Source organism: Hakea prostrata, unplaced genomic scaffold (genome assembly GCF_041222555.1).
Source record: "Hakea prostrata isolate BN-2017 unplaced genomic scaffold, UWA_Hpros_2 contig_8, whole genome shotgun sequence".
Taxonomy (NCBI): Eukaryota; Viridiplantae; Streptophyta; class Magnoliopsida; order Proteales; family Proteaceae; genus Hakea; species Hakea prostrata.
The window spans coordinates 615,457-640,784 of NW_028291127.1; the positions used below are offsets into that span (position 1 = coordinate 615,457).

Here is a 25,328-nt window from a genome sequence, read left to right on the forward strand (position 1 = left end):
ACAGCCCCTAGGCCCATCCAAAAACCTATTCCCAAAACCTAAACCCTAATTGAGTACCAGTTGGCCAGGAACTGGAATTTCCAAATCTGAGTTTGAATTCCTATTAAATTTCAGACCTAAAATCACAATCCCAGCAGCTTATTGGCCTCTAAAATTCTAGCTGAAACCTCAACAAACCCTAGTTTACCCTTAGAAACCCTATTTGAGTGCTGGACCTACTTCGGAAGACCCTAAAAATCCAACCCTAAATTTCGGGGTTACAACATTGGTATTAGAGCTATCGTTTCCAGCAACTTGTAGGCAAATATAATCAACTTCGAGGAAGCAGTAGCATGGAAGAACCAAATAGAAACTACTACCAGTATCACCATCATATCTACAGAGGGATACGACAACCACAGAGGCCCCCAGAGATGTATGAATAAGAGACATATGATGGTGTCAAAGACATCAGGTGTTCTATGAATGGCTGTATCATCCAGACAAATACTTTCAGAGGTAGTATCATTCATAGCATGATAAGCTGAGGATTGCACAGAGATACTTGGTGGAATATGCCGGTGAACAATGGACTCCCAAGATGAAGCAGCTGTTGGACAAAGACACCAAACCAAGCGCTTGGGCAGAGATGTCAGAGATGTTGAGTCAATTATTCTTCCCACAAGAACACCCAATTAGAAGACACCAACCATGCCCCTACTCCAGGAGGCTCACCAAAGTTGATAGAAGAGATTAGGAAGACTAGTACAGAAGAGCAAAACACACGGATGACCACCACAACTACACAGCCAAATTACTAAACATCAGTGGGGGTCAAAAATAAGTCAATAGTTGGAGCAGATCCTCACACAACTCACCGAGATGAACAACAAAATTACCAGCCTTAAACAAACCACTAAGTGCACTCAGAGAAGGGGAGTTGTTGACTTTAACAAGGGTCCAATAGTTCTATTGAAACAGACAAAATCCAGATAGAGGAGGACCTAGCCCATAATGCCAAGATCCCATTAACCAAAGAAGAAATCGAGGCCCCACTCCACCAGAAGAAACAGACAACAGGATCATACCAGCCCCATCCCCAAGTGGAATGGGACCTCCTTTGAGCCTTCCACTCCCTGGTGAAGATGTTGTAAGCATTCTCAAGGCAACAGTGACAGTCAAAATAAAGGAACTGACAAAGAGGGACTCCAAAAGCTTCACCAAACACTTCCTCATGTCCTCCCGGTTCGTTGAAGAAGACTGATAAGAACCCACGAATTGAATGCAAAACTAATATTATTTAATTGATAGAATAACGATGAACAATGATAAACTGGTTACAATGGTGCGAGTCACCCCCACAGTACATTGCTGCCCCTCAGCCTACGGCTGCCCAAACATTCACATAATAATCCTCAACTACTACTCACATCTTACCCCTATTTATAACCCCTAATCAACCCTGATCTCCCCAAATCTCTCTCATTCAATAGTAAATATTCTGCAATATTCTGTCTGCCACCAAATCTCTCTTATTCAGTAGTAAATATGCTGCAATATTCTGCGAATCATTCACAATATTCTGCCTGTCCCCAAATCCCTCTTATTCAGTAGTAAATATTCTGCAATATTCTGCAAATCATTTTCTATTCAACAACCTCCTTCTCAGGACCATATCTGATTGTTTTCTCTATTCAGGAACCTCCTTCTCAGGACCATATCTGATTGCCTTCCCTAGCTGTTGTTCGCCAAATCCAGCTTTCTTCTTGTGCTTGTGAGATACACACGAGATATGAGGGGCCTATTAAAAACACTCCATGACTTGAAGACCACATCACCTAAGTCATCATCCTAACAAAGTTCTTTCTAGAAGCAATACTAGTGGCCTTTCAACTACTACTTCCTCCTCACTGCAAGATTAGAGGTCGAGTCCACTTAAAAGTCCTTCAAAGAGCTGACGCAAAAGAACATGACAAGCACATTCATCAAGTAATGAATGTTTAAAAAGGCGAAGGGTAGATGTATCTTGCGTTGAACACCCCCCCCCCAAAATTAAAAAAAATGGCCAAAAACAAACCCAAAAGGTGCACCTAAGCCTGGCCAAATACCCTAGCGGTTTTCTGGTCATTTTCCAAGCCCCTCTTTTGAGGCCCAATATCGGTCTTATTTTGCTCCCCACGACCCCAGGCTCAAGGATACAATTTTATTTTTATTTCTAATGAGTCAGTTAAGAGGAATAGTAGACTAAAGTTTGCATTGATTTGTTAGGATAAGGTTCCTTAATTTTAGGAAACCTTATCTTAAAGTGTTTCTATTGTAGTTAAGTGTTTGTTGAGTAAAAAATAAGTCTCTATAAGAGATTCCAATCTAAGGATTAAAATCTCTTAGTAACTTGATTCCTTTTTAAAGTGTAAAGTCCAGTTTGAGTTTTAATTAGATCTCATCTGTAAGGAGATCCCAATTTGAATTGCAATCATTAATTTTAGGCTATAAATAGCCCCTTTCTGCATTGTAATTTGAAGATTTGATTGATTGAATGAATTGAGTTTTGAGAATAGACTGGTATACTGGTATAGTCATGGGATCCCTGGGAGGGTGACCTGCAGCTAGGTTAGAAGCTCGTTTTTTTAAATTCCGACATTTCAGCATCTTCTTCAAGCATTCTCCTGCAATTCCAGCCAAGAATCCATTCACAAGTAAGTTTGAACCATCCCCAACCCGCTCCTCAACATCCCCAACCCTTCCCTGACACCTAGAGACCCTTCCCTTCCAACCGTAGGCCATTCCTGCCCATCCCTGTTTCTGCGAAAGCAGCAGCACTTCTCCATGAATTAAACCTACAACCCCAGCCCCTCTTGAGCCCTTTTCTCCCTTTCCTAGAATCACAACCAACACTAGAACATAACTCCTAAGCAAATTAACCTATCCAACCAATTTTACATTAATCTGAATTTTTCTGCAAGGCTTCTTCAACCTTGAACTTCTGCAGAATTTTTAAAAGCTTCATAAAACCCTAAACCAAACCTTCCAAACCCCATTAACCTTTACAAAACCATGTCCTCAATCTGAAACATAAAACCAGAAAAGTCAGAGCCCAAAAGACCACTGGCCAAAACTTCTGACGCCCTAACCCAATCCTAGTTGCATAGGATTCCAATTTCAAACCTAAACCTCAAACATCACTTTGTTTCAGATTTGAAATTCAATCACAGCAGGTTTGAACAGCAATCCTAGGTCCATCCTAGACCCTAACCGAAACCCATTCCCAAAACCCCAACCCTAACAAACTCGTAATTGGCCAAGGACTGGAATTTCCAAATCTGTGTTTGAATTCTTATTAAATTTCAGACCTAAAATCACAATCCCAGCAGCTTATTGGCCTCTGAAATCCTAGCCGAAACCTCAAGAAACCCTAGTTACCCTTAGAAACCCTAATTGAGTGCTGGACTTACTTCAAAAGATCATAAAAATCTCACCATTAAATTTCAGGGTTACATCATTGGTATTAGAGCTATCGTTTCCAGCAACTTGTAGGGATACGACAACCACAGAGGCCTCCAGAGATGTATGAATTAGAGACATATGATGGTGTCAAAGACCTCCAGGTGTTCTGTGAATGGCTGCATGATCTAGACAAATACTTTGAGAGGTACTATCATATCAGAGCATAATAAGATGAGGATTGCACAGAGATACTTTTGGTGGGGTATGCCTGCGAACGATGGAGTCATAAGATGGAGCAGCTATGCAGCGAAGACAACTAAACCAAGCACTTGGGCAGAGATGTCAGAGATGTTGAATCAATTATTCTTTCCACAAGAACACTCAGTTAGGCGACACCAACCATGTCCCTACCCCAGGAGGCTCACCAAAGTTGATAGAAGAGATCAGGAGGACTGGTACAGAAGAGCAAGACACAAGGATGACCACTTCAGCTACAGTAGCCAGATTACTGACCATCAGAGGGGGCCAGAAATAAGTCACAGCTAGAGCAGATCCTCACACAACTCACTAAGATGAACAACAGAATTATAAGCCTTGAACAAACCAATAAGTGCACTCAAACAAGGGGAGTTGTTGACTTTAACAAGGGTCCATTAGTTCTTGAACAAGAGATTGACATAGAGAAGATTGGACAGCAACCTTAGCTTTAGCTTATGACAGGGAACAGAGAATGTGGTCCAGGAGGCAAGGAAGTATTGGGTAGGGTACAGCAGTTAGTTAGGGGGGTTTTCATTATGTAAGGAGGGAGAGGGAGAAGGGGGGATTATGCGTGAAGTCTGTAGTAAAGCAAGGAGGTCTTGCTAGGGAGAACTCAGTTCTCAGTGAGCTTTAGTGACTGCAATTACTACTATTGTAGTCAAGTTTTGAGTTAATGTTAGTAGTTCAGCAACTCTGTTAGTTTGATGTTCTTTCCCCATGTTCTGAAACTAGTCATTAGCGTATTAAATGAAGTAAATGCATGGTCGGCTATCAATTCATTCTTGTACTGTTTGTGTAAGTTGTGACTCAAAAGGGTGAGTTATAGAGATAAAGGTTCTTATAATTTCCTTTTAGAAGGAACCAAACTTTGCATTCCTACCTCATTTTTAGATTTCCTAACATGGGAACTGCACGCTGGGGAAGTTGCTCGTCACTTTGGTAGAGACAAGACTAGTAGCCTAGTAGAGGACTGATTTTACTGGCCAGGACCTAAGAGAGACGTTTTTATGGTAGTTAGTCAGTGTAAGACATCTCAAACAGCTAAGCAATAGAAACAAAACACTGGGCTGTACACTCCTTTGCCTATGCCACATGCTGATGCAGAATTGGCAGCAGATACAAAAGAGAGAAAAGCCCAAAGCTCAAGCCCATTAAAGCCTAAGGACATGACCCAAAACAGCCCATGGCTTGCATGGGCTAGGACTATTGGAGTGGGTTAAAATGAGCCCATGGTTTCATGGGCTTGGATCACTTTAGTGGAAGAAGAATATCAGCCCACTATTTTGAATTAAGCCCAAGTCTAGCTTTGAAAAGTCAACAAAAGGAGCTAGTAGGTGGTGTTGGTTAGTGGTGGGGTATAGTTGGTGGATATTTCCATTATTGTTTTGACTAGTGGTGTTGGGTAGTAGTTGGATGTTTCTAATGTTGTTTTGACTAGTGGTGTTGGGTAGTAGTTGGATGTTTCCATTAATGTTTGTAGTAGGTTGTGTTAGCTAGTGGTTGGATGTTACCATTAATGTTTTGTCTCTTTAGAATGCTATATAAAGAGACTTATGTAAATGGTGAAAAAACAACTTGTGAAATGAAATCAAATTGCTTGCTAGCATTCCTCCTCTTGGAGAACCCTTGTGTTTGATCAAGGTAGATTGGTGTTCGATCCAATCAATCCACCTTGCAGTGAGAACCCCGGGTGTTAAGACTCCTTGTGTTTGATCAAAGAAGGTTGGTGTTTGATCCAATCGATCCACCTTGCGGTGAGAAGCCCGGGTGTTACATGTTACTTTGTTGTCCTTATTGTTCTTTTAATTCTCTTATATTGTTCCATCCATTCTTCTTTATAGCATACTGCTGTTTTGAAGACCTAGTTAGTCCTTGTTCTACCACTTCGGTTTTCAGCCTTCCATTATATTTGAATTTTATCTATCTTAAGTCTATCAAATCTGAAGTTGATTCCCTGTGAAAGGTCCTATTTGGCTACTGTTTTGATCATTCAAATACAGTACTACATTACATGCTCTGTGGCAAAACCTTAGTATGGACTTTGTTTTGACATTCCTAGGACTTCAAGAACATGATTTTGTATTTGTGGTAGTAGACTGCTTCTCGAAGATGGCCCATTTCATTCCCTATTCTAACCTACGATGCGTCAGTTGTTGCCAAACTCTTCTTCCTTGAGGTTGTCAAGTACCATGGGTTGCCTAATATTATAGTGTCCAATAGGGATGTTAAGTTCACAAGTCACTTTTAGCAGTCTCTATGGAAGATGATGTGAACCAAACTCCATTTCACCCCCAGACCCATGGTCAGACTGAAGTTGTTAATAGGAGTCTTAAGGAATTTGTTGTGTTGCCTTATAGGAGAGTGCCTTACCAGTTGAGATCGTGTCTTTACCCTAGCCGAGTTTGCCTATAACAGCTCCAAAAACCGAACCATTGGTCATCACTTTTTAAGGTTTGTTTAGGATACCAGCCTAGGGCCCCTATAGACCTTACTCCAGCTGTGTTCAGCTCTAAGACTTCCCATCAGCCAAGTCTTTTGCACAGGACATACCTAATTTACATGCAAGTATAAGACAACAGATAGTACTAAGCAATGATCAATATAAGTCCAAAGCTGATGTGAATCAACAATTGCAAGAGTTTCAAGGAGGAGATATGGTGATGATCAAGATCAAACCAAGCATTTCACTAAAGGGAAAGCGAGCAACCTACATGCTCATAATGCAAGCCCATTCAAGGTTCTGAAAAGAATAGGAGCTAATGCCCATGTCCTTGATGTGCCAGCTAATATAAGGATCAACAATACTCTCAATGTGGAAGACCTTGTCCCCTAACATGGCACTCCTACTACTGCATCTTTCTATCTAGACGACCTTAATATCCTTCACTCCTATTACTGCATCTTTCTATCAAGATGACCTTCACACCCTTCCCTACATCCTTGATGACCCTACTAATAAGACCCCTTAACTCCCTACCACCTCAATAAAACGTCTGCCTAAGTTTCATGATGGAGCTGAAGCAATTGAGGGGATCTTTGATGAGAGAGTTACAGCTACACGAGAGGGAGGTTACAGAGAGTTCTTATGGCATGGAGGTCCTGAGATCACAACACTTGGATCACCATAGAGGAGCCATAGCAACTTAACCCAAACATGCTTAAGTACTACCAGAGCCTTTATTCACTAAAGGTGAATGTTTCAAAGTTGGGGTGAGTTGATGAGGACATCAATCAATAATTTCAAGTCTACTAGCAATGTTGGCATAGAGATCATCCCACGACAACATCTATATGGATGGACAACGAGTTCAGACGCTATCGGATTTCCAGAGTCCTATTGTTCAATGAGGATTGCCTATCGGAAGTTTGATATTTTTCTTTTTCTTTGGTCCTAGTAGGGTTGGGTATGGTTTGCTATTGATTTTAATCTAATTTGATATGTTTGAGTCCTTGTGGGTTGAGCATGGATTATAGTTGGTTTAATTTTGGATTATTTTGGGTTTGGGTTGATCCATGGGTGTATATAGCCTATGGATTAATTTAACCCAATTTTGCCCCTAAATAGTAAATTCTAGATCTAGGTAGAGAATTATTTAGGGTTTTTTCATGGAAATTCAGTTGTAGAGTTGGGAGGGATTAAATTTTTTTATTTCAAGCCTCGTATTGTTAAATTGATTAATGATGAATGAAAGGAAAAAAAAAATAAAGACTACTTGCGTGAACAAGTAACTCGTTTTACATGAACAAGTAACTCGTTTCCCTTCTTCTATCCAACAATCTTTTACTACTTTCTTTCTTCTTTCTTTTAACTTCTTTCATTTTTTATTCTATTCCTTTTTTCTATTTTGTCCTGTTGTCCTCTACTGCTGCTTTCTTTCTTTTCTCTTCTTCTTCTTCTATCTTTCCTGTGGGCAGTTTTGCTGTAATTTTTCTCTCCTTTTTTTGTGTTGGTTGTTCCTAGTTCCTAACCCAAGCTCCTTTCTATCTTCCCTTTTCTTTTGTTCCTTAGTTATCTATAATTGTTTTCTGTGTACCAGTTCTTTTTTTCCCCTGTCACCCGTAGGTTTTTCTTCTTTTTCTTCCCCCCCCCCCTTTTTCCATTTTTTAGTTCCTCTGTTTTCCTTGTTACCCATAAATATTTTTCTGTGTTTCTTTTGTCTTTTTCTAACCAGTGTTTTGCAGCCCCCATCAGAGCTAGCAGGTACACTTATTTCCTTGAGCCTTTCATTAATTTTCTTATCCCTATATTCCTTTCCCTTTTTTGCAATAGATTCATTAAAATAAATTTCTAAGGTCTCTTTGCATTGTTATTTGCTAAAATTCTTTGTAGAATTCTGAACCTGACTAGGACAGCAACTGTTCTTTTTAGGGTTCTTGATAACCTCGAACTTGAATAGTCAAATTAGGGATACAATGCCATAATCCCTATCCCCATGTTTCCCTATTTGATTCTTGTTTAGTTATGTTCATTAGTTAGGACTGAAATTGTTCTCCCTTTGCTTTAATTGTTTTTATTTGCATGTTGAATTAGATTAGGGCTGCTGTTATTTCTTTTCTTTTTTTAGTTACCTACCATGAATAGTTGTCTACCCTAAAAGTCTAGCAACCAGCCTTGTAAATCCCGTAGTTTATAGGGCTCCCCCTATATCAAGGAATCAATACCTAGTCTAGTTAGAATCATGGAGAGCAATTTTCACACAAAAAGGCTTTAAAACTAAGTAGAACGAAGACGGAATGTCTAGTGTGTAACTTCGGTTATGATTGGATGGATGATGGGGTGGTGGAACTCGATAAGAAGAAAATTCTACGAAGTGATTATTTTAGGTAACTTGGTTAAATCATAAATTAAAAAAAAAAGGTGATAAAGATAATAATGTTTCCCAAAGAATTAAAATGGAGTGGGGGGAGAGGAAAGATGCATTTAGGGTTTGTGTGATCGATGTATTCCTTTAAATTCCTTTAAAGATCAAAGGAAAATTCTATAGGACCTCATATGACCAGCTATATTGTATTATGTAGGATGTTGGGCTGTTAAGAAGCGCTATATATATAAATTATAAACTCAGTGTAGCACAAGTGAATATGCTAAAATAGATGAGTAGCAAAACTAGAAGGACAAAATAAGATTATCCTATTAAAGCTGGCCTAGGTGTAGCTTCAATCATTGATAAGCTACGAGAAAGTTGATTGAAATGGCACAAGCACGTTCAATGGAGGCCCTTAAATGTCCCTGTGTGGAGAAGAAATTTAATTCAGGAATAAGAAGAAATAGGGGCAAACCTAAGATAACTTTCAGATAAGTGGCAAGAAAAGATATGCATAGCTTAGTCCTTGTATTTAGTATGACCTCAAATAGAGCTGATTGGAATTTGGAAGGCAAAAATCTATGTAGCCAAACCCATTTAGTTGGCACAAGGCTTGTTGTTATTGTCGTTCTTGTATTTAACAACCCGCCATGGAGTCTGCTCCTTGATGGTCTGGATTTTTGAGCCACATAGATAGCACCTCTAGCCAAACGGACAATCAGGCGCAAAGCCCTGCTCAACATGTACTAGTTTCAGGTGTAATATTCAAATGTGAAACTCCATATTAAGACTTCCACTTTTGAATTTTCAACTAAATCTCAGGGCTTTATATTTCACATGAAAAATCAGGACTAGGCAGTGATGCCATGTGGCGGATATTTTGGTTACTAAGCAAAGGCTCCTTTGAGGATCATGTAGGGAACACTTGTCCTCATTCAAATAAATCTCACAAACAGAATTCCAGCTAAAGGTATTATTTTTTCGTGTTTATGTTGGAATTTGGAAATAGAATAAACAGTAAAGATAATGAAGTAGCTCCAAAACCTATCTATGGCATTTCAATTGACCTATATTTAATGAAAGAGCACAAAAGCAAAACCCTAAACAGGTTCAGCGTCTTCTGATCCAATGAATTCATATGTAGGTAGAAAAGAGATCCCAACAAACCCATTCAGTTGACAACCGTAATAAATTATCAGGTTAATGACAACTACACCATCCTGAGGGGCACAAAACTCCGATAATATGGTATCAATTTGAATGAAACACTGGACTCACCTACTGACACTTACAGCTTCTATGCCCTTAGAAACTGCTGCCTTACATATCGCAGAACCAACAAAACCACTGCCTCCCAAGATGACAACCTACTATAGAAAAGAACTTTAGTTAGAGTCACATGACAAAGGTTTAATGGATTTCAGGTGGAAACTGGTAGTGTTTCTGATAATGCTCGCAAGCTCATTACCCGTTCAGTCTTCACTTCAGCCGTTACATCTATTGGAGCTGATGGAAAGTCCTCCTTCACATTTGCTTCAGCATAACTGCATCTAACACCAAACCTACACCCACTGAAATGAAGGCGTAAACATAGTCAGCGAGAAAGCATTAATCCAATAATAAATAACAGCAATTTTTCAATATCAGGTACATAGCAGTCAAGTAGCAACAAAAGCTATTAAGATCCCACACACTGAGGTTATCTCAGTAGAGTCTGGGCAGCCAAGCAGTGCCATATCAATATCAACCATTCCAACGCAAGGTAACAATAGGAATGTTTCAATTATAATCTGCTTCAAAATAATCAGATATCAATGTCAAGGTGGTACAAAAACAAGGTCATGTTGCATCCCAAATCCATATCTCTTGGAAGACAAGATTCATCGTCAACTTAATGCCCGAGGGTCACAAATACCCGAATAAATTTAGAACTTCTAAATTGAAGACATCCTCCCAAGTCAAGCATCGAACCAACATGTCGAAGCATTAACAATATATGCTGCAGAAACGACTTCATAGTACTAGAATAAGCATCTATTAGAAATTTAGAATAAAGATTGGGACCGGCATGTAACAGAATTAGATATATATATCTACTTAATCTCGAAATTAAACTAGTAAACATGTAAATCCTTATTACAAATCCACTCATAGAAAACATCTGTTACATACATCACAACCTTATAAAAAAAATCCATATTAACTCAATTTCATTCATTCAATACAAGAAAAAGTATGTCACCATCAAGGATCACCAACCTTGTAGTTCTCAAACGTAAAGGTAGGTATCATCATCTGTAAAATAGTGAACTTAACTAGGGTGTGCTTATGAAGAAAAGGTAACAACAAATACCATAGACCAACATCCATAGAATGGATAATGCAGAGCAAAATAGAAATAATCAAATCTCAATTGTGTTTTGGACCTACTAGGGGCTGTTGCAATTTATTACTCCATTCTTATATATTCACAATACTCTCACCAGTTTACTTGTGAGATCAAGCCAACATTTCTCCCTAGATTACTTGTGTGAACAGGATCTAGATTCATATCTCAGTAGATCCTTTATATGAACAAGCTCTGGAAATATATCTCTCTAGATTGCTTGCAAAACTGAGTTCTACAACATTTCTTGCTAAAGTAACTACATAAACCAAGCTTTCATATCTTGCTAGATTACTAGTCAATTCGAGTGCTAGAAAATCTGTCAGTGGATCACTTGCATGAACAGGCCCTAGATTCATATATTGATAGCATGCTCATAAACAACTGCAGCCACATCACTGCCACCTCAACCTCCACTGGTTTTGATGAAAACAAACACAAGGGACTAATGTGAGCTTTGAGTTGTATATGCTTTCGACCAAGCCAAAGTGCAATGACACAAGCCCAACTCAAAAGGATATGTCCAAGTCCAAGTGAAGAAAGGAGTCAAGATGGACATGAAGACTAAGTCAAACTGAGCATGGAGTACAAGAAAACTCAAGAGTAAGAACAAAGATCAAATCAAGCTCAAGATGAAGACTTAGTACACTTAAGCCCTAAGACACATACACATTCATACTTGTAATTGCATCTAAATAATGGAATCATGTGATTAGAATGACCTAGGACATGTTGGGAGTTTATGTGTGAACTAGGTTGGCTAGGAGAACCAAAATCCTTGAGAAGTCCGCATGTTGTTCCAGAAGGCGCACCACCTGAATGAGGAAGCGCACCATCTGGAGACGGAGCATAATCTGAACTCACACTGAGCACCCTGAGAAATGGGATGCATCATAGTAGCTTAGACAAACCAATCCGTTTGGACAGTCGGTGCTCCGTCTGGACCCAATGGTAATCCATCTGAGCAATTAAAGTCCAACGGCTATTTTTCCAATGGCTATATTCCCAGACGGCGCAGTGTCTGAAACAATCAGAACATGACTGTTAAATTTATTCGTTGGCGGTTGGGCTAAGGTACTTGAACGCCATTTATATAAACCCAACTCGCCCCATTTGGGAGCTTCTATCTTACATATTAAACACTCTAACCATATAACCTCTTAAGCTTTCAAATCACTTGAATTCATAGTATTCATAGTGTTCTTGCCACTCACCCTCTCTCAACCCTTGAAGGATATTCCAAGGTGTCAAAGCAAGCATATTAAAGCCAACCTTGAGGTGATTGAAGGCATTTGGAGAAATTAATATTGGTGGATACATTTAATCTTGGACATTCACTCTCATTGCATCACTCACACACAAGGGGTAAAGTGCCACACCCCTTGTTACGCAATATCTTACTTTACTTATAATTTGGTGTTTTCAATTCTAGTCTAGGTAGATTAGAATTCGTTGAGGGGCTCTTGCCCGTAAACAAAGATTTGTAAGAGGGTGCTCTTGCCCGTGAACAAAGAGTTGTGGAGGGTGCTTTTGCTCTGTTGAACACAGATTGTAAGGGTTTGATTCTCTAACCACTATATTGAAAGAGAATCACCAATAGAATCTCTCTTGAGGCCAAGAGAGGAGTGGACGTAGACCTATAAAGTTGAACCACTATAAAATCCTTGTATTGTGGTTTGTTGTATCTGCAAATTTGTCCATTATATTTGAATTTGCCTACTTAATTTTTATAATTAATTAAGAAAATTAGGCTAATCCACTAGTAATAACCTATTCACCCCGCCCCCTTTAGGTTACATTAACAATAACCAAGTTCTAGATAATAAGAAATTATGATTAAATGTACATTTCTAATTATATTATTCTCATGCATTTATCCAATTACATATTTAATCTTGTGATATTGCATTATAATTCCTGTATGATTAAGTAGCATGTACATAACCATTATAAGTAGCATGCATCATTCACACCATGTAATGTAGTACTGTATTTGAATGATCAAAATAGTAGCCAAATAGGACCTTTCACAGGGAATCAACTTCAGATTTGATAGACTTAAGATAGATAAAATTCAGATATAATGGAGGGCTGAAAACCGAAGTGGTAGAACAAGGATATTGGTTTAAGAACAAGGACTAACTAGGTCTTCAAAACAGCAGTATGCTATAAAGAAGAATGGATGGAACAATATAAGAGAATTAAGAGAACAATAAGGACAACAAAGTAACATGTAACACCCGGGCTTCTCACCGCAAGGTGGATCGATTGGATCAAACACCAACCTTCCTTGATCAAACACAAGGAGTCTTAACACCCGGGCTTCTCACAGCAAGGTGGATCGATTGGATCGAACACCAATCTACCTTGATCAAACACAAGGGTTCTCCAAGAGGAGGGATGCTAGCAAGCAATTTGATTTCAATTCATAAGTTCTTTTCACCTCTTACATATGTCTCTTTATATAGCATTCTAAAGAGACATAAACACTAATGGTAACATCCAACCACTAGCTAACACCACCTACCTATTAATAACTCAACTACACAACACCACTAGTCAAAACAATAATGGGAACAGCCACCTACTACACCCCACTACTAGCTCCTTTTATTGACTTTTCAAAGCTAGACTTTGGCTTAGTTCAAAATATGTGGGTTGGTCTTCTCCCACTAAAGTAATCCAAGCCCATGAAACCATGGGCTCATTTTAACCCACTCCAATAGTCCTAGCCCATGCAAGCCATGGGCTGTTTTGGGTCATGTCCTTAGGCTTTAATGGGCTTGAGCTTTGGGCTTTTCTCTCTTTTGTATCTGCTGCCAATTCTGCATCACCATGCATTGCATCAGACATAATAAAAACACCCACCTTAGTTTGACCTCCTCCTTTTCAAGTGTCTCAAGGCTCACCACAAGGATGTACAAGAAAAGCAGATATACAATCAATCATATGAACCATCAGTATAGCGTAATGGTAAAATTACTAAACCACTCCTTGTAAAAAGTCCATGCATGAGGGAAAACCAATAGCAGAATTTACAAAAACAGGGAATTTGGATTGGCTTTACAGTAACTTAGTGAGCCAGCACTTACAGTGAACAGGTGATAGGCTCTGGATGGATTCCAAGTTCCAACTCACCGTTTTTGGGTTTTTCAGATACACATTTATGCCGAACTTCCTGCCTTCACTTGGTTACATGTGGGGACCTTCTTCCAGCTCTCTAACCAATTGAAATGTGTGTGAACAATCAAAACCAATTTCAAAAGCCTACTTAATCAATCATACACCATCAACTCATTATACCTTTTTCTTGAGACAAACCCTTCCAAAAATGAGTTTACCACCTTGAACTCCAAGAAATTTTAGGAGCACCTCAATCCTAGATGGGACCTAGTAGAATGCATCATAGGAATCACAAACAAATTATCTAATCCTTCCACTACAATCTGAAACAAAAGCCATACGTTGCCAAAATCCTCAAATGCTCAAGCCATACAGCCTCCTTAAAGCTGTCACCCCCTAACCTTCATCTTTCTTTCTATTTTTGGTAAATGAAAGATCTGAAGTGTTTCTACTGTCTAAACCTAACTTGTTAAGACCCTATGCATCAAGTTTTCATTATCTATTGTCATAACCGAATTCCCTAATAAACCTTCCTAATTTCTATTAGTTATCCCAAACCAACCACAAGGATTAAAAGTAAGGCTAAAAAGTTATACATTGAAGGGTTGAATATACAAGAGAAATTTTGCCAGCCATAGAGATTTTTCTTTCATGCATACTGGTAGATTTGTCAGGAAATGAGTCTCAAAACTCAAAAAGACTGTGGATTCCCATCCCAAGCTAATACTAGCTTCACAGCAAAAAGACACTCAAACAAGCTTCATATGATAATCAATTAAAAAGGAATGAATCAAGTTCCTGGACATGCACAAAAATATTTCATACCATGGCCATTCATAACTCAGAAGCAAAACCCAGCTTCTAAAGTATCTCATTAAGATGGTTTCTCCATGAAGAAGGTATTAGTTGTTTTCTCCGTGAAGCTGGACTAAGGTTGCAAGAACTATGGTTCTCTCCAGGCCAAGGACTGGCGGGAGCCTCATACACTGGACATGCCCTCATTTATGGATTCTTTATAAAAGATATTAGGTGTCTTCAATAATATGTTCTGCAGTGGTATTTTATAGCAAGAAAACCATTTAAATTACAAACAACTGAACCTTATTTGGAAGTGAAAGCATGATGAGATCCTCCTTTGCTTTCTCTCTTCTCAACTTTCTAACTGTTCATAATCTTGTGGCAGTCTGTTTTGCTATTGATTTCCACTGCTCTTGGTTACAGTTTCAAATCATTTGCATTTCCTTACCAAGTAACAGAATTTTGATAGCAACACATTCAATTCATTTTCTCTTCATCTTACAGCTCAAGTTACATCCAAATTCTTATGCCTAAGTTTGAACAATACTTCAATCATTTTAGATCTGCAATGCCTAAAAACAGGGCCTACCCAGTGACACGAGCATCCCAACACTGGAGGCTTTATGGAGGATCATAACAGAAAATAAAAGCTCTAACATAGAAAGTGATCCATATACATTTTGATAGAGAACCGAACTACTTCAAGGGTAGCGGCCTCCTGAGAAGAAGGAAGAAGAGACTGAAATATGTTCTGTATTTCTCAAAAACGATTACAACCTTTTACATTCTTTCCTCTCGACCAACTCTGCCTCCCCAGGATATTCCCGGCTATGGAGATCTCCTTCGTACAATGCTGTTAGCTAATTAATTATACCCTTCCCTACATGCGTTTTACGTGACCCCTTCCCCTAGCTTATCATACATAATCCTTCAACAGGGTGCTCCATTTCCTTGGCCTGTTGCCCCTCGAGTGAATGCTTCTATTGCCACATCACTGAGCATATCATCACCCCACCCTTCTTCAAGAACCTTGTCCTCAAGGTTCAATGATAGGAATTGCTGGCATAAGGTGATGATATCTTCCCATGTGGTGTCCTCAGCATGGTGGGAGATCTCGCGAGATATCTCGCTATTTTGACATAGCGAGACGAGATGAGAGGCGAGATCTGCGAGATGGGAGATCTCGCCACATCTCGCCGAGATCTCGCCATATCTCGCCGAGATCTCGCCTATATCTCGCTGCAACCATAAAAAATTGCCAGAAACTTGATTTTTTTTTGTTGGAATTTGTTGGGGATTCAACTTCTAAACATCTTTAAAACATCAAATTATCATCATTCAAGCCTATTTTAACTAGATCTACAACAAAGGTAAGATTTTCCCCCAAATTTAAATTTTTTCAAATAGAATATTCTACAATGGGTGTGTGAGTTTAATGTAAATATATGTTGATCCACAAGCTTTGATCTAACTTTCATGGAAACCAATTTAATGTGACATTTAAACCTATATGTGACATACTATAGTGATGAGTTGACTTGGGAGTCATATGTGGCCACTGTTCAGAATCAGTTGATGCAGAATGCTGAGTGATACTCTTGCTATCTTGTAGTCTTGTAATCTTATTACTCACATACTCTTGTGATTGTGATTGTGAACTTATGGATTATGATTTATGACTTACTAAAAGTCTAAAACTTCTTATGGTTGTAAAATTTTAAAGCCATTTAAGTTCTTTGATAGTTTGATGTGTAATGTATTTAATACTTTATAGTTGATAACATGAATTACTTTATATCTCTACATTTCGGTTTTATACATAGGGTTGACTTAGAAGACATAGTTAGGGTTATTTTCTCACAATTCTAAGGCCACCAATGTGTTCAAAAGGCCTTAAATAGACTAAATACCAAATTTCAGCCCAACCGGGGCCCTAAAACCCACAGAGATGGGTCACCGAGATTACGCCAATTTTTTGGTAGATCTCGACCGAGATCTCGCCATCTCGGTCAAGATCTCTCTATTTTGGAGTGGCGAGATCTCGCTCGAGAGCGAGATCTATCACCATGGTCCTCAAGTGATTGATCAGCCCATTGCAGAAGGGCTTGAGGGACCCAGTGACCCACCAGCCTTCGTGACAGATGGTCCTTGTGCCATGGATGGCTACAGGAACTGGTACAGGCTGCATTGCAGAGCAGAAGTGGAACCGCTGCTGTTGGAGGTTGGCCAATGCATTTTTTGGGGAGAGATATGTGGAACACTGGGTGGATGCATGCAGTGGCTGGAAGTTGCAAACAGTAGGTGACAAGGCCAACAATCAGTTGAAGGACTTCAAAGGGCCCAAAGAAATGCTGGCATAGCTTCTGGTTGCAGTGTAGGGGAAGCAACTGCTGTCAATATAGTGACAATATTTCATATAGGCCCCGTCACGGTTGGCGCTCGGTGTGGCCACAATCGGCTTTTAGTTTGTTGCATGCCTAGGCACGACTCAAATTTGTTTTCAAGCACGTAAGTAGACATCACGTGTGAGGAGCAATGTTTAAAATCTCGACTTGTCAACCGAGATACTGAGATTTTGCTGAAATCTGGGAAACATAGTACAATAATGTATGATGTTTCGGCTGAGTGTTTCAGTGGCTTTTAGGTAGTTTATAGGTCTCATTTTTTGTGTACAGCTCAATTTGAGACCAATAAATAAAATTGCAATGCGATTTTTTACTAAAACCAAACACAAATTGGTTGTCTTGATTCACAAATGCCTTGCTGTATGCAGTCAAAAGTGGATCATGCATTTTCACAAATCTAAACATAGATATACAAGAAAAAATTGGTACTTTCATTAAAATGCAATAACAACAACCGAGAAGTAGTCAAATCTCAATTACAATTTCAAAATCACAAATTACAATTTATATTACACAACCCCATGGAATTTTCAAAATCTCACCTAACTTCCAAGATTTTGGTAAAATTTCAGTGAGATTTTGTCTACATGCAATCAACTTGTTTAGATCATGTTTCATCTCGCCAAGGTTGAGATGGCCGAGATATCCCTGAAACCTCGTGAGATTTTGAACCATGGTGAGAAGGGTCTCTATAACCGCTTCACCGGATGGGGATCATGGATAAAATGAGTGATAGTCAGTGGTGGCCAGCCATAAAGATCTTTCAAAGGGGTCATGCCAGCAGTGGTGTGAAATGCAATGTTATACCAAAATTCAGCCCAAGGTTAGGAACAGACCCACTTTTGTGGTTCAATCATGACAAAGCTTTGAAGATACATCTCAAGGCATTAGTTCAAGACCTCACTCTGACCATCAATTTGCAGATGGTAGGTGCTACTCGTGGCAAGAGTTGTGCCTCAGAGCTTGGATAGAGCTGGCTAGAACCGGCTAAGAAATAAGGGATCCCTATCGCTGACAATACAATGCAGAATGCCATAGAGGCGAACCATTTTTGCTGCGAATACCTCCACGACTTTGAAATTGGTGTAGTTCATTAAGGGGGCAAAATGGGCACATTTAATGAGCCAGTTCACAATCACTAAGATGACAAAACGTCTAGTCGATGTACAGAGGCAAGTAATAAAATCCAGTGCTATATATTCCAAAACATGAACCGAAGTTAGAAGGGGTTGCAGAAGGCCTTAGGGCAATGTAGTGGAGGTCTTGTCTTATTAGCAGATGTGACATTGGGAGACAACTTGCTTAATATCATCTTGCATGCCTAGCCAAAAAGAATTCATGGCAATGTAATGGTAGGCTCAAAGCAAGCTGGCATGACCCCCACTGGAGAATAGTGAAGTTTGGTCAAAAGAGTTTGCCTTGGGAAGAACCAAATGGTGGTGGTAAAAGAGCAATTTTGTGTGATCAACTACCTGGATGTGTTGAAGGGTCATTTGCCAATTCGTTTCACAATTGTAGCAATGCCATGTCGGCCTACACTCAGCTTTTAGTTGATCAAGGAACCCAAGAGAAAGTGTGGAGCAAGTAAATAGGGTGGTTGGCATCATCCAAGATAGGGCATTTGCATGTTGTTTTTCTCAAACTGATATGTTATTTCAAAATCGTACCCTAACAATTTCGACAACAATTTCTGTTGTTTCGGAGTTTTGATTACTTGAGCATTTAATCCCTGCAAGCTACGTTGATCTATTCAAATGACAACACGACAGCCCAACAAGTACTGTCGCCACTATTTCACCACCTCAGTGATTGTGTGCACCTTGAGAGCATAGGTGGAGATTGCCATCATACAGGGGGTGAGTTTCCTACAGAAGAAGGCAATGGGATGACCATCTTGAGAGAGGATTGCGCCAATACCTATTCTAGACGCAATGGTCTCTAGAGTGAATGGGCGAGAAAAATCCGGTAGGGATAATACCAGGTCGATTCTCATAACATTGTGGAGGTTATCAAATGCCATTTATGCAGTCTTCAACCAAGTAAACACACCTCTTTTCAAAAGATTAGCCAAAGAGCAACTAAGTGGTCATAGCATCAAATGAACAGCAGGTAGTTAATGGTTAGAACAATAACCCACATAGTTCCGTTAGTGAGTTGGACTAGGTCAATAGAACATAGCAGACACCTTAGCTAGATCCATGGATACTCCCTAGGCCAAGAAAATGTAGCCCAAGTATTCAGTTGAATGGGCTCTAAAGATGCACTAGGATTGTTTTGCCTACAATGAGTGGGCCTAGAGGGTCATGAGAACCTAGCTTAAGTGATGAAGGTGGTCCAGCCACATGTCACTATGAATAAGCAAATCATCAAAAAAGATCAATAGGAACTGGTAGAGAAATGGCCAACAAATAACATTAATTGTTGCTTGAAACATCAACAGAGAATTGGTTAGGTCAAAAGGCATAACCAAAAACTCAAAAATGCTCATTTTGTGTGCAAAAGGCAGTTTTAGGTACCTTTGCAGCCTATGACGTGAACCTGGTGATACCCTACTCGAAGATCAATATTAGAAAAGAACCATCCACCAGCGAGTCTGTCCAAAAGTTCATCGATGATGGGGATCAAGAAGCGATCACAAACGGTGATGGCAGTGAGGTCATAATGGTCAATGCAAAAACACCTAGTGGCGTCCTTTTATTTGACGAGGACCAGGAGGAGTAAGGGCATGTGTTTGGCTAGATAATCCCTATTTAGAGCATCTTAGTGACCTATCTCTCTATCTCATCCTTCTGGAAGTGGGACATTGATAGTAACAAACATTTAATAGGGATGCACCTAGCCTGAGATGAATGACATAATATTAAGTCTCGGGAGTGGAAGTACAAAAGGGACTACAGAGACCAAAGCTAAGGACTGAAGCAATTTTAAAAGAGTTCACGGTCAGTGACCAACGACTGGACAATAGTGGGTTACTAAAGTTCCAAAAGAAAAGATTCTGCAAATGAATTTGCAATGACCAAATTACGAACTTGATAAGAGTGTAACTAGGCTAAACAGGGGAGGGTTTCGCCAGTGACTAGGACACGAGACTCCGGTGAGCCAAACTCCATCGTCAATTTAGAGTAATCACACAAGACAGGTCCTAATTGTCTGAGTCATTGTATGCCTAAGACAATGTCAGCACCTATAATTGGAAGTACGTAGGTGTCAATAAAGATTTTAAGGAAGGACAATTCGACCTGCAAGTGGGTGAAAACTCCTTCACTCGTCACAGTCCGTATTACTCGCAAAAACTGTTAAATTAGATGTTGTATGGAGGGGAAGACCAAGGTGTTGGACCATTCATTGTTTAATGAAGTTGTGGTTCTCCAACTATCAACAAACACCTACAACAGAAATCCCTTCACTGCACAGGCAAACTAGAGGGTCGACGGAGAAGAATGATCTGTGAGCATAGTAGGAAATTTCAATGCATGGGGGGTGATGGTGGTTCAGGAGGTGGATCATCTAGTAAGCTCCAATTCAAGGTCACCTTCCAAATGGAATAGTGGCCAGATTTGCAACGGTTGCTGGAAGTGAATTTTCCATTGCAATTGTAGCATAAACCTTTCTCTCTATGTTGTTGCATACTTGCATTTCCATTGGGTGAAGTGCTTCACTTGTAAAGGAGGGTGAAAGATGGAGCTGCTGGGGCACTGCAGGGGCAAAGGTGATGTGAACCAGCTTGACCCCTCCATAATTGGGCCCAAAATTCAAACCCAAAAAGCTAATCCAAAGCTGGTCGAATGCCTCCAAGGGCATTTTGGTCATTTTCCCAGCCCTTTTAGGGCTCAAGATGGGCCTGGTTGGAACCCCGTCAATCCAAGGGTTATAGATCTAATTGTATTTTATTTTTATTTGAGTTAGTATTTTTTGAGTTACAAAAAGAGTCCAAGTCCATTGTAAGTGAGTAATTTGAGGTGTGTTCGAATTGGTTATCTTGTGGATAAGATAAAACTCTTTATCAAAGAGGGTTCTTATCTTTTAGAAGTTCGCTTTTAATTGAGATTTGTCTTTTATTAGTTAAAATCCAAGTTAAAGAGTCTGGGACAAGTAGTAGGATCCCTATCTATTAGGGATTCCCACATTGGGTCAAAGTCTTTTAGAGGCTACAATAGCATGTTATTTCATTGTAATTTTCAGTTTGGATTGAATAAAATTTTGAATTTGTGGAACACAGGTGGTTCTCTTTGGGAGGGCCATGGCGAATTTCAAGGAGTTTTTTCAATCATAAACAGCAGCTATTCTACATTCAAAGAAACCATTAACCAACTTCAGGGCTTCCAACAATTAAGTAACATATATCCCATTCCCCTCTTCCACCCCTTACGCAAACCCTTCCCCACCCTCCCCTGCCTTGCGTGAACCCATAAGGACCCCCCTCCCCTGCCTTCCCCACCCTCTCTCTTCCCCTTCTGTTCCACCAAACCCCCATCCCTCCCACTTGCAGCCGTAGGCTTCCCCCACCCCTTCTCTCTGCTGCAATAGCAGTAACCCCACCCCCACCCACCCTGCCAATCCCACTTCCCCAGACCCTTTAGCTCCTTTTTCCCTCCCCCTTCAATTGCATCTGCCTCTAGACAGTAGCCCTATTGTCAATTCCCTGATTAAACCCTATTCCCCTAGCCATTAGGAAATTCTGCACGCCATCTTCCTCCATAGGAGAAATTCTGCATATTTTAAATTTCTGAAAATCTGAATCTGTTGAATTCTGACCGTATCCTATATAGTCCAGAACAATAAAATTCAAGTTCTGAAACTGCAGAACAATAAGCCAATTACCTCTCCTGCCCCAACTGAAATTCCCTTCAAATCCCTAGTTTTCTAGTTTAGTAAAATCCTGACTTTCTGTACCACGGGGTTTTTGAGAGTTTTAGAATATACCCTAAACACCCTGAATTGCCTCCCTTTTGCTGGAATTCCTGGGCAGTCCTTAGATCAAGGGGAAAATACCATAATACCCTTAGCCTTAGACCAAGGTTTACATCAAAAGGCAATGAGAACAGGGGCTAGGACGCCTAAGGTGGAATGAGAGGGGAAACGGTGTGTGTCGGAAAATTTAGCCTACTACAAACAAGCAAGGTCAACTGCTATTGCCATTGTTGTGGAGTGGAAGGCTGGTACCTCACTGTAAATATTTGGGCGTGGACTAAATACGAAATAGCCGAGGACAAATGAAGGGGAAATGGAGGTAGTACAGTTTGCAAGGGTCTCGAAACAGGTCTAGTAATCCGAGAGAGAGATACTTGGGTAAGCTTGGAGAGTGTGCCTTAGGGATCTTCACATTCAGAGGGGCCAAAATGGAGGATCAATGCTTGGTGAAAAGGGGCCAAGAGGGAAATTGAGTTGGTTCTATGCATCCATTGGAACCACTGGTAATATATCCAGCCAGCGGCATCCCAGGCAGGGCCGAAAGAGGGGCTAACGCCCCTAGTGTAATTCATAAAAGCAAGGGGGGGTAAAATCTGTCTTTTACTGGCCCTAGGACAAGTCTTAGGAGCTGGAATGGGTCCAGCTAGAGTCATAGGGTTAGTATTTTGGTTTGAAGTCCCAGTTAGGTAAGAGTTTAAGTAAACTGTTTGGCAGTAGTTTCCTTTTTAAAACAAAGACTCCTATTTTAAGTATGATTCAAAATAGGATAGAGTTATTTCCTTTCGCAAGAGTCCTGTTTGAGTAGAGTTTGAGTCAAATTGGGAAAGAGTTAGTAGAGTATTTAAATACCAATTCGGGGTTGTAAGCAAAGACAGTTTTTTAGATGAATAAATTTTGTTTCATTACTTGAATGAGAGAGTCGTGAGGAACCCTAAGGGAAACTGCGGCTGATTTTGTGCTTCAGCCCTCTTATTTTCCTATGTTCTCTGCTCTTTGAGGCCTGCGACTGTAAGTGAGGATCAGTTTTGGCTATTTGTTCAAGCCTTTTCTCCTTTCTGCTCTTGGTTCCTCTTCTACAATCCAGAATTTTCTGCAAACCCTTCCCCTTTTTCTTGGTTCTGCTCTAACTTGCCTAGGCAGCAGAGGAGGTGTTTTAAGGAGAGATCCTGAAGATTTTGTAGCACAAACCTGGGGTTACATCAGTGGTATCAGAGCCACGCTGCCAGCAACTCATCTAAATGGAAGAAGTTAATTATTCTGCCGAAGAACAGTAGCTTCCCAAACTCTCTGTGAATGTGATGGCCAATTCTGATAACTGCGAAAGAGGAAAAAGATTGGAAAAGGAGCTGCATCTTCTACACCAGGGTTAAGTCAGGTAAACATTCAGTCACAAATATAATTGATAGTGGGAGTAGTGTTAATGTAGTCTCTGGAGAGTTTGCGTCTAAATCTGGTCTATGCACTAAGAAACACCCCAATCCTTACAAGGTTTCATTGCTTAATAGCAATAAACCAGAAGTCTCCCATAGGTGTTTGATTCCTATTAGTCTTCATGCCTATTCTGAAGATATCTGGTGTGATGTAATTCCCTTGAAGCCGGCCAACATCATCTTAGGAAGGCAATGGTTGTATGATAATGACATAACCATTATGGGGAGGGACAATACCTGCAGATTTTCACATAAAGGAAAGAAGATTGTACTGCTACCTCTAAATTTGCCTGCAGAAATTAAGAAAAAACAGAGCCAGCAGTCCAAGTCCGACAAGCAGACATCCACTCAACCAATCTTGATTGGTTCACCTAAAGAGTTCAAAGATGCAAGCAAAAAATGTAACCTTATTATGACACTCATTACCAAGTCAGAGACACCTCAGTCACAAGAAGAACAACCCCCACCCATCAGAGACCTTCTCCAACAATATTCAGATGTAGTACCTGAAGACCTTCCTGACAGATTACCCCCACTAAGAGATATCCAGCATGCTATAGATCTTGTACCTGGAGCACAAGTTCCCAACTTACCAGCTTATCGATTGAGAACTGCTGAACATGAAGAACTATAGAAACAGGTAGAGGATCTCCTGAAGAAAGGGCTTGTAAAAGAAAGTCTTAGCCCCTGTGCTGTACCAGCCTTCTTGACACCTAAGAAGGATGGTTCTGGAGGATGTGTGTGGACAGTAGGGCCATCAACAAAATCACTGTAAAGTACCGATTTCTCATCCCTAGGCTTGATGATATGTAAGACCTACTTACTGGATCTTCCATCTTCTCCAAATTAGACCTCAGAGTGGATACCACCAAATCAGAATCAAACCAGGGGATGAATGGAAGACAACATTCAAAATCAAAAGTGGCCTGTTCGAATGGAAGGTCATGCCCTTTGGCTTGACCAACGCACCCAGCACCTTCACGAGGGTTATGACACAGGTACTCAAGCCACATACTGGAAAGTTCACCTGAAGCACCTACAACTAGTGATGGAGATACTAAGGACAGAGAAGCCACACCTCAACCTCAAAAAGTGTACTTTCATGGTTCTGAAAGTGGTCTTCTTGGGCTTCATCATCTCATCATCAGGAGTAGACGCAGAGACAGAAAAAGTGAGGTGTATTCTAGAATGGCCAGCACCCAGGAGTTTTTAATGGGCTTGTTTCTTTCTATTGAAGGTTCATAAAAAACTTCAATACAGCAATGGCTGGATGGCCCCAATCACCGATTGCACAAAAACTACCAAAGGGAAGTTCAAACTTCAAATGCACTCCTGCAGCCAGCAAAGCTTCAAACAGATCAAGAAAAAGACGACCCAGGCACCAGTACAGCGTCTACCAAACTTTGATAGATATTCTATTCGAAGTAGCTACAAATGCCTCGCATACAGGAACTAGAGGAGTATAATGCAGCAAGGCCACTCAATTGCCTTCCACGGCGAAAAGTTGAACAATGCCAGATCTTTATTCCATCTACAATGTCGAGTTATATGCTTGTAGTACAGGTACTCAGGTATTGGAGGTACTACCTAGTTGGCAAAAAGTTCATCCTGTACTCAGACCATGAAGCCCTAAAGCACCTTCATTCTCAGAAAACCATCAGTCACAGACATACCAAGTGGGTGGGATACCTACAAGAATTTGTGTTTGCCCTTAAGTACAAGGCAGGAAAGAAAACAAAGTAGCAGATGCTCTCAGCCGGAAGGTACTAGCCACCACTTGAATGACTCC

The 25,328-nt window shown here is 40.2% G+C and overlaps 1 protein-coding gene across 1 annotated transcript in view; it reads right to left on the minus strand.

The window, feature by feature from the left end:
- LOC148999428 (NAD(P)-binding Rossmann-fold superfamily protein) overlaps positions 1–25,328 on the minus strand; it is a 69,259-nt gene that overhangs the window by 40,617 nt on the left and 3,314 nt on the right. Inside the window, exons 2-3 of the mRNA XM_089141157.1 lie at positions 9,955–10,057; positions 9,765–9,853 (exon numbers count right to left, since the gene is read on the minus strand). Coding sequence (XP_088997283.1) covers positions 9,765–9,853; positions 9,955–10,057 — 192 coding nt within the window. The remainder of the gene's footprint in view (positions 1–9,764; positions 9,854–9,954; positions 10,058–25,328) is intronic.